Source organism: Engraulis encrasicolus, chromosome 1, assembly GCF_034702125.1.
Source record: "Engraulis encrasicolus isolate BLACKSEA-1 chromosome 1, IST_EnEncr_1.0, whole genome shotgun sequence".
Taxonomy (NCBI): Eukaryota; Metazoa; Chordata; class Actinopteri; order Clupeiformes; family Engraulidae; genus Engraulis; species Engraulis encrasicolus.
In genome coordinates, this window is record NC_085857.1 from 52,955,209 (window position 1) to 52,965,545 (window position 10,337).

The following is a 10,337-nucleotide window of genomic DNA, read 5'->3' on the forward strand; positions in this document are numbered from 1 at the left end:
GCGACGTCATGTGAGTTACTGCGAATAATGATGACGTTTGGGTCATTTTCTTCCTGTTTCGACGGATTTTGTTTGGCTTTTGCATGACTCCAACTTGCAAAACATCCCCGTTTGACGGAAAATCCGAGTGTTTGCACTGTCGCGCTGTGTAACGACCACCTTTACGAAGGCGTCTATCATCGCAACGCTACGGAAAAATGGCAGCGACTTCGGTGTTTCAGAGAGTAAGAACGGGCTCGAAGATTGGTGCCCAGTATGATCAAGACGGAAACCTCATCCAAGTGGAGACCCGAGAAGACGAGGAGCAGAACGTCAAACTCACCGAGATCCTGGAACTCCTGCTCGCCGCCGGTTACTTCAGAGCCCGCATCAAGGGCCTGTCACCCTTCGACAAGGTAAAACATAGCTAAATCTGTTTTGGGCACCTTTGGAACATTGCTAAAATTGAGGATTTTTGTATAGCCTACACAGGATTTTGAAGAAATTAATCCATGCTTTTACCTGTAGGGTTGTAATTGCAATACCCAGAGTATAGGGCTTAGGCCCTAAATATATTGTAATATGCTTGAGTATTATCATCCTAATAGATGTCTTAGGTCTTCAGAATCTCCTCTACTGGTTGTGCCTAGGGCCAGAAAGAGACAGGGTAAAATGGCTTTAGTCATGGACATAGTAGGCCTATGCTGAAAATCGCTGGAACCAACTTTCTGTCCAAATTACAAATGCCCCACAACAGTATTTTTTTTTAATTAAAAAGAAATAAAAAACAGCCTTATTCTCATGCCAATTTGGTTATGGTTAGTCAATTATCTAGGCCTATTATGTATCACACAATATTTCATTTTCTTCTCTTTTTCTAGTCCTCTTTCTCTTTGAATGACAATTATGACAATGCGCTATATTTAAGTACATTTGATTGATTGATTGATTGATTGATTGATTGATTGAAGGTGGTAGGCGGCATGACGTGGTGCATCACGACGTGCAACTTCGACGTGGACGTGGACCTGCTCTTCCAGGAGAACTCCACCATCGGCCAGAAGATTGCCCTCACAGAGAAGATCGTGTCCGTCCTGCCCAGGATGAAGTGCCCCTTCCGGCTGGAGCCCCACCAGATCCAGGGGCTGGACTTCATCCACATCTTCCCCGTGGTGCAGTGGCTCGTCAAGCGGGCCATCGAGACGCGGGAGGAGATGGGCGACTATGTGCGCGCGTACTCCGTCTCGCAGTTCCAGAAGTCCCACAGCCTGCCGCAGGACGAGGCGTTCACGCAGCGGAAGCCGCGGGCGGTGAAGACGGTGCGGGAGGTGGGCGACGTCTACAAGCCGCAGAGACGCTACAAGAGGCAGCAGCACCAGCAGGAGCAGGGGCAACAGCTTCTGGATGAGGAGTCCCAGGTAATTAAAATGACAACAAAACCGAACAACAATCATTTTACATTTCATTCATATTGCTCTGCCTTTACTTTTTAAAGAGAGAGAAAACATGATAAAGTGGATAGGGGTATAATAAAAAAGTTGCACCGCCCAAATGGATAAAGTGGAAAGTCCGGGCCGATGGTCCAGGGGGTCCTTCTAGGGTTACCAAACTGGCGCTCCGAGCGCTACACTTAAGGGCAAGCAGGGCCCAGTGGTGCGCTCCCATATTGGTGGTGGGGGACTTATTACAACCTTTGCCCCTGTCATTGTTTTGCCCTAGGGCCCTGTGTGCAATTGTTGTCGCTGCACCACTCTGCACCAGTGACTACTGGTCCTACGGCCTGAAAGCACTGCTAAGAGATGGAGTCAAAAAGTATTTTCGTGTGTGTGTTTATTTTATTTTTTACAATCAGGTGCACTCCACATTGCTGGAATATGGACGTCGCTATGGCTACAGTAAGCAGCAGGCGCCTAGCAACAAGGAGGACAAGAACCTGGCCAAGGTGCGTGCTCAGATGACTATTCTTTCTTAAGTTTAACTATTGTACTGCTGACATGTAACTGACAACTAACTACCTTACAACTGAAGGCAATGTCCGCTGGTCAGGTATTGTGTGTGTGTGTGTGTGTGTGTGTGTGTGTGTGTGTGTGTGTGTGTGTGTGTGTGTGTGTGTGTGTGTGTGTGTGTGTGTGTGTGTGTGTGTGTGTGTGATTGATGCAATGTTGTTTTATTATACATGATGCTGCTGTACATGTTTTTCTGAGATGTAGTAATAATAATAATAATAATAATGATAATAACAATGATACTAACGTTAATAAATGTTTCCAAATCAAAGGTGCTGGGAGGCGGAGCTCCATCATCGGGGGCAACAGGCGAGGAGGCGGGGCAGGAGCAGGAGGATGAGGTATGAGGTACACTTTGGCTCTCTATAGCCGCGTTTAGGACGACGGAGAACCATGCTGGCGAGTTCACGCTGCAAATTTGAGCGTTCCGGAACTGGAAAGGTGATTTGCGATTCAAACCATAAAGTGCTTGTTTTTTTATCTCTGCGAAACGTGATGACGACATGGACGCCAGCCGTTTCATCTGGGCAACACATGGTCACAAACCGAAAAGTTCAGAGCCCGGTATAAACGTGAGCGGTTCGCAGGTAAGCGGTTTAGTTTCGAAAGTAACTACTGCTGGAACTAAACTGCTGACGTGTGAACCATTCGCATTCATACTAGACCACAGCCAGCAGGCTCTGAACTTTTGCGCATGTGACTGAGTGTGACCTGGGTGAACCTGCTGGCGTCCATGCTGTCGTCACGGTTGGTAGAGAAAACCCATGCATTTTTCAATTCGCATCACAAACCAACTCTCCAGTTCCCGAACGCTTAAACTTGCGGCGTGAACATGCCAGGCGGTTCGATATTATGTGCGGGACATGAAATGACATGATATGAAGTGTGATGTAATGTAATAAATTGTACCACACAGGCCAAGGAGGAGAGGCGTATCCGGGACTAATGTAATAACATGGGCTAAGTGTAATGTAATAAATAGAATGTAATGTAACAACATGAGATGAGTGTAATATAGTGTAATGTAATGTAATCTATCACAGACTCGGGCTGAGGAGGAGGAAGAAGAGAGGCGTATCCGGGACTGATGTAATAACAGTGTAACGTAATGTAACAACATGGGATAATTGTAATGTAATCTACTACAGGCCCGGATTGAGGAGGAAGAGGAGAGGCGTCTCCGGGACTGATTTAATAACGTGGACTTAGTGTAATGTAATGTAACAACATGTGCTAAGTGTATCGTTATTATGTAATATATAATGTAATGTAATCTACCACAGGCGCGGGCGGAGGAGGAGGAGGAGAGGCGTATCCGGGCATTGATGAGCAGCATGGCGTCCATGGCGACGGAGGAGGGGGCGGGGCGGCTGACGGCGAGCGCGGTGGGCCAGATCGTGGGTCTACGCTCGGAGGAGATCAAACAGATGGCCACCGAGTACGCGGAGAGGGCAGAGAGGCTGGCCGACCAGACAGACCAGGTAAAGACACACACACACACACACACACACACACACACACACACACACACACACACACACTAGGGTTTTCATGTACAAAGATTTCCGTACCTTTCCTACTGAATCTTTGTGAAAGAGAAAATGTGAAAATATGCATTTGCACCTGAAATTTCAAGTGTATCACTCCATGCATACACAGGTTTTCATGCTGGTTCATGTGGTATGTCCAATTTCATGTGGTTTATGTGGTGTCTTTTTCATGTTAAGTCAGTTTTGTACATGACTTGAGGCCCCAGGTCTTTTCACTATGACACACGTGCAGACACGAATACAAAGGCACAGAGATCGTGGGTCCAAAATGTTTCAAGTGACGACGCATGACGACAAACAGACAACCTCTCTCTTTCTCTCTCTCTCTCTCTCTCTCTCTCTCTCTCTCTCTCTCTCTCTCTCTCTTTCTCTTTCTCTCTCTCTCTCTCTTTCTCTCTCTCTCTCTCTCTCTCTCTCTCTCTCTCTCTCTCTCTCTCTCTCTGTCTCAGGGGGCAGGGCATCATCGGCGTACAGTGGCGTCGCTGGGTAAGCAGATTCAGCAGCGTACTCGAGAGCTGGAGGACATGACGTTACGCCGACGTGACACACAGGAGGCACACGACCAGGCCAGGTGAGGACACACACACACACACACACACACACACACACACACACACACACACACATACACACGACCAGGCCAGGTGAGGACACACACACACTCATTACACTACAGTATACTGTATACACACACTACAGTACATACACACACACTATTACACACCTACTACTACCGTTATGCACACACCCTAGAGCTGAAGTAAGGATGCACGTGACCATGTGGATGAATAAAGGAATCTGAATACTGGTGGTCATAATCTTATACATTTTCCAGTGCATCATTTTATTACCATTTTACTATCATTTTGTTATCATTTTACTATCAAACGAACTTCAACTGCTTGTGTGCTGATTCAATCTTCGATCATACATTTAGTAAAAGTAGTACTTAAAAAAAATAATGAAAAAAAGTCCATCACAGGAAGGAGCTCGACTTCAAATCATTATAATTTTCTTTTCATTTAATTATAATTGTGTAATTGTATCATTATTTTACCATCTTTTATCTTCAACTGTACTGTGTGCTTATTCCATCTTCCGTCGTCCGATTATTTCAAAATTCCACCACAGGAAGAAACTGGACGACGTTTCCGAGACGACGGCCCGGCTGAGGGCGGAGCTTGGCCGACTGGAGTCAGACAGGGGGGAGGAGTCAGAGGAGTTGCTCAGCAGCCTGAGGGAACTGGTAGCCACCAACGAGGCACTCAAGGTAACATATACCTCACAGCTGGCTGCAGACAATTTATTGAGGAGAGTAGTAACAGTAGTAGTAGCACTGGTAGTAATAGAGTAGTAGTAGGAGTAGTATTAACAGCTGCAGTAGTAGTAATAGTAGCAGTAGTAGTAGAAGTAGTAATAGTAGTAATAGTAATAGTAGAGGTGGAGCCAGACAAGGGGGAGGGGTCAGAGGAGTTGGTCTAGAGCCTGAGAGAACTGGTAGCCACCAACCAGGCCCAGAAGATTCTACTTGATTGTCTGTCTCTCTGTCTCTGTCTCTGTCTCTGTCTCTGTCTCTGTCTCTCTCTCTCTCTGTCTCTCTCTCTCTCTCTCTCTCTCTCTCTCTCTCTCTCTCTCTCTCTCTCTCTCTCTCTCTCTCTCTCTCTCACTCACTCACTCACTCACTCACTCACTCTCTCACACTCTCACACTCACACACACACACTTGCTCTCTGTCTGTGTTTGTGTGTCCAGTTTCATCAGCAGTGTTGACTCTCTCTCTCTCACACACACACACACACACACACACACACACACACACACACACACACACACACACACACACACACACACACCTTAACCTAATTACACACACACCTTAGCTTAATTTAACAGGCATATTGTGTGTGTGTGTGTACATCATCTCCCGACGACACTGCTGACGAAACTCCTGCTCCTGACCATGAGGGGACACACACACACACACACGCGCACACACACGATATGCCTGTTAAATTAAGCTAAGGTGTGTGTGTGTAATTAGGTCTTCTCCTGACAACACTGCTGACGAAACTCACAAGACATGACTGTTAAGTTAAGGTGTGTGTGTGTGTGTGTGTGTGTGTGTGTGTGTGGGTGTGTGTGTGTGTGTGTGTGTGTGTGTGTGCGTGTGTGTGTGTGTGTGTGTGTGTCCCCTCATGGTCAGGAGCAGGAGTTTCGTCAGCAATGTCGTCGGGAGATGATGTACACACACACACACTCACACACCTTAACTTAACATCCATATTGTGTGTTCGTGTCCACTACAGGCCCAGGAGCAGGAGTTCCGTCAGCAGTGTCGCCAGGAGATGACCCAGCTGCAGCAGAAGATCCAGGAGCTGCGGCAGGAGGCCGGTCACCACGACGAGGAGGAGGAGGACGCTACCGACGGCAACGACAACAAAGATGGCGGCGGTGAGGATGGCAGCAGCAGCGACAACAAGGAGCAGCGGCGACGCGTTGAGATGCAGCACCGCGCAGACAAGGAGAAGCTACAGCGCATTCGGCTACTCATGGCACGACGCAGCCGCGAAATCAGGTGACACTAATATTATTTTGTATATAACAGAGATTATATTACCTTTTACTTTATCAATATACCGTATATTAGTCATACTCATGGCAAAATCAGGTGACACTAATATTATTTTATATTAACAGGTATTATATTAGCTTATACATATTAGCAATACATATACGTATTATGTTAGCTTTTACATACATACTGTATGACGTGCCACAGCCGCAATATCAGGTATTACTAGCTAATGTTATCTTGAATTACCGTTTATATCAATTAAATCAGGTTAATCAAATTTTCTGTAAAGTAACCTTCACCCAGAAAGCTCATTCTGATTTTCTGGGGTGAATCTCAAGTTCTGAGTTCTGATTCTGAAGTTCTGATTTGGAAATTCCGATTCTGAAGTTCTAATGCTGAAGTTCTAATATGTAAATACCTTTTTGAAAATTCTGATTCTGAAGTTCTAATGCTGAAGTTCTAATATGTAAATACCATTTTGAAAATTCTGATTCTGAAGTTCTGATTTGGAAAATTCAGATTGCGAAGTTCTGATGTTCTGGTTCTTGTTCCGATCAGCGTGCTCCACCGCAATTCTGTTTCTGAAGTTCTAATTCCAAGTTCTAATGTCCCGCTTTTTATTCCGATCAGCGTGCTCCAGCGCAAGATGGACGAGATCCCGAGCCGGGCGGAGCTGACGCAGTACCAGAAGCGCTTCGTGGAGCTCTACGGTCAGGTGTCAGCCACACACAAGGAGACCAAGCAGTTCTTCACCCTCTACAACACGCTGGATGACAAGAAGGTGAGATTGAATAGGACAATAGGTGTGTAACGAAAGTGGTATGTAATGTAATAGTTGTAAAGGCCACGTAAAGGGAGGCCGAGCAGTTCTTCACCCTCTACAACACCCTGAACGACAACAAGGTAAGGTGAGATACAATGTAATATTAGATTAGAAAGGACAGTATGAAATAAGCTGTATTTGGGCAGCTGTGCGTCATGGAAGTGTAGTTTAATAGTTGTAAAGGCCACCCACAAGCGGTTCTTCACCCTCTGCAATAAGGAGAAGGTGAGATGGTATACAATGTACAAGTTTACATAAGTAATATAAGTAAGAGCTTGGTGAATTCCAGCCATGATCTCTCTCTCTCTCTCTCTCTCTCTCTCTCTCTCTCTCTCTCTCTCTCTCTCTCTCTCTCTCTCTCTCTCTCTCTCTCTGTAATCTAACCCTCTGTAATTTCGTGTTGACAGGTCTACCTTGAGAAGGAGGTGAGCTTGCTGAACTCCATCCATGATAACTTCCAGGCGGCCATGTCTTCGTCGGGCGGCAGAGAGCAGTTCCTCAGGCAGATGGAGCAGATCGTAGAGGGCATCAAGCAGAGCAGACTGAGGAACGAGAAACGCAAACAGGTACATACGTGTGTGTGTGTGTGTGTGTGTGTGTGTGTGTGTGTGTGTGTGTGTGTGTGTGTGTGTGTGTGTGTGTGTGTGTGTGTGTGTGTGTGTGTGTGTGTGTGTGTGTGTGTGTGTGATGAAAAGGAATGAGAAATGCATGCAGTGTGTGTGTGTGTGGGTGGATGTGTGGGTGGATGGTTGAGTTATAAGGACGATAAAGGCATGCAGGTGGACTGTATGCTGAATGGCCAGTTCTCTTTCTTCACTACTGAACTTTACTAATCAACTCTACTCAAACTCTGCTTCTCCACTCCACTCTACTCTAATCTTCTCCTCTCTTGCCCACAGGAGAGCAAGATGCATCGTTACCAGCTTAACGACTTAGTACTTGGAGCTGCTGAATAGGTCTCTACTATTCCACTCTAATTCTACTCTAACTCTGTTCCTCTGTTCCATAGGAGAGCAATATGCATCTGAACCAGCTGAATGACCAGTAGGGCTGTAACGATACACTCAACTCACGCTGCGGTTCATATCATGATTTTTGACATACAGTTCGATACGCCCCACGATTTTTGAATTCTATGAGAACTATGATAGTTTAGATAGGTAGAATATGTTACAAGAGGGTACTAATAATACAAAAAAGTTTACAAATAATACTGATGAGGATTTAAAGCACTATCACATCATATCGTGTGGTTGTTTTCTGGACTGAAAGGTAGCAAAACTTTGAAAGGGCGTATCACGATACTGCCTCCTTGCATCGCGATACAGTATCGTGACTCTGTGTATCACAATTTATCGGTTCGATACAATATCATTACAGCCCTAATGACCAGGGCTCTACTCTGCTATTCTATTTTATTCTACTCTACTCTACTCTATCTCTACCCCCGTCAACTCCAGAGCTAGATGCATCTAGACCACCCGAGTGACCCAGTACCTGGAGCTGCTGGACAAGCACCATCTCTACTATTCTACTCTACTCTACTCTACTCTACTCTACTCTACTCTACTCCACTCCACAGGAGAGCAAGATGCGTCGTGACCATTTAAACGATCAGTACCTGGAGCTGCTGGACAAGCACCATCTCCACTATTCCACTCTTACTCTACTCTAGTCTAACTCTACTCTGCGCTTCTCTGACTGTGCTCTTCTCCACTCCACAGGAAAGCAAGATGCGTCGTGACCAGCTGAACGACCAGTACCTGGAACTGCTGGATAAGCAGCGTCTCTACTTCAAGACGGTGAAGGACTTCAAAGAGGAGTGCCGCAAAAACGAGATGCTCCTCTCCAAGTTCCGTGCCAAAGGAGCGTCCTAAGGACACACACACACACACACACACACACACACACACACACACACACACACACACACACAAACACACACACACACACAAGGAGAAGTGCCGCAAGAATGGGCAAATCCATATACGTATGCACAGTCACACCCTCTTCAGTGCACTGTGTACATGAATGAACGCTGGACACCGTGGATAAGTGCATAAGATGTCCAGAGATCTTTACCATATGTCTTATAACACGTCATAGCCTCACGTTGTCTGCATTATCACTAACGGTCTGACATTGTGTGTGTGTGTGTGTGTGCGTGTGTGAGGGCATGCTTGCATTTTATTGCTCGAATGTTTACCATTGACCGCACACACACACCTTTGCATTAACAAGCTAGACTTTGTGTAGCAATACATTTGAAGATAATAAAGCATATTTAATTAAAAATTGAAATTGAAAAATAATTCTACACAGACATTAACTTTTGAGTAGTAATACATGAAAGATGAAGAATTAAAAAAAAAATGAATTTGAATGAATGAATTTATACAACAACATGACACCAATCATGCCTTTTTTTGCTAATTGTTTGGTAAACGTTGAAGTTTGTCCAGCCAAAATCAGTGTTAAATTGTTTTGTATCATACTGTATACTTCAGTGCACTTACCATGTTGATAATCGATAAGTCTGTTATGTGATTCCATGGACTAATGAATATTGACTAATAAATAATTTCTATATCACTATTGTTTTGGTTGTGCTGTCAATCACACACACACATAAGCGTGTCACACACACACACACACACACACACACACACACACACACACACACACACACACACACACACACACACACACACACACACAAATAGTCAATAAAAATACTGATTACGAAAGTGAGACATTCTTTATTCGCAGCGATTGTTTGTTTTGTACACAGTTGAAAAAAAGAGAAACAAGAATGTACATCTGTGTCAGGACAGAAAAGTAAGATTACAAAAAGAGCAGAAAGATATTTTGACATTGGCTAGCTTTCCTTGGATAAGTGTTCTTTTTTTACCTTGGGCTTCACATGACATGATACTCATTCTAAAAATATATTCAAATGTACAGGGTGCTCGTCAAACTTGTTTCTTCTGTATATTCCTATTGCTTGCGGCCTCGTGATGCAAGGCTCAACATTATTGATGGTCAAAGTGTTATTCAATATCTCACAAAAGCCCATTTCAAATGACATCTCGATTGCAGTCGGGATGTTGAGTTGGGGAAAAGCCCCCCCTGCAAAAGTTCCCTTGACAATGACCTAGACATGAACACTGGGCGCAGCCGAATGGTGCCAATTTGATAAGGAAGAGACGGTTTATTAGGAATCAAAAGGTCCATCTCATTATCTAACCTCCTGTCCTGTCCTGTCCTGGGGCAGTCGTGGCTCAGTGGTTAGAGCACTGGGTTGGCAACCCAAGGGTTCCCGGTTCAGTGCCCGACCGAATCACGGCTGAAGTGCCCTTGAGCACTTTGCTCCCCGGGCGCCGCTCAACAGGCAGCCCATTGCT

The 10,337-nt window shown here is 45.2% G+C and overlaps 1 protein-coding gene across 1 annotated transcript; it reads left to right on the forward strand.

Moving 5' to 3' along the window:
• Positions 1–47: 47 nt before the first annotated feature.
• ccdc93 (coiled-coil domain containing 93) lies at positions 48–9,525 on the forward strand. Its single transcript, XM_063210504.1, has 11 exons — positions 48–395; positions 951–1,397; positions 1,832–1,921; positions 2,258–2,326; positions 3,269–3,466; positions 3,985–4,106; positions 4,667–4,805; positions 5,842–6,110; positions 6,741–6,891; positions 7,341–7,499; positions 8,658–9,525. Exons 1-11 carry the CDS (start codon positions 198–200, stop codon positions 8,808–8,810), a joined length of 1,995 nt encoding a protein of 664 aa, XP_063066574.1. The 5' UTR covers positions 48–197; the 3' UTR covers positions 8,811–9,525.
• Positions 9,526–10,337: the final 812 nt, after the last annotated feature.

Excerpts from the sequence above, each read along its gene's own strand:
- ccdc93 (XM_063210504.1), top strand. The coding sequence starts at position 198 with ATGGCAGCGACTTCGGTGTTTCAGAGAGTAAGAACGGGCTCGAAGATT. Across the intron at positions 396-950 it reads GCCTGTCACCCTTCGACAAG|GTGGTAGGCGGCATGACGTG; the intron begins GTAAAACATAGC and ends GATTGATTGAAG. Across the intron at positions 7,500-8,657 it reads GGAACGAGAAACGCAAACAG|GAAAGCAAGATGCGTCGTGA; the intron begins GTACATACGTGT and ends TCCACTCCACAG.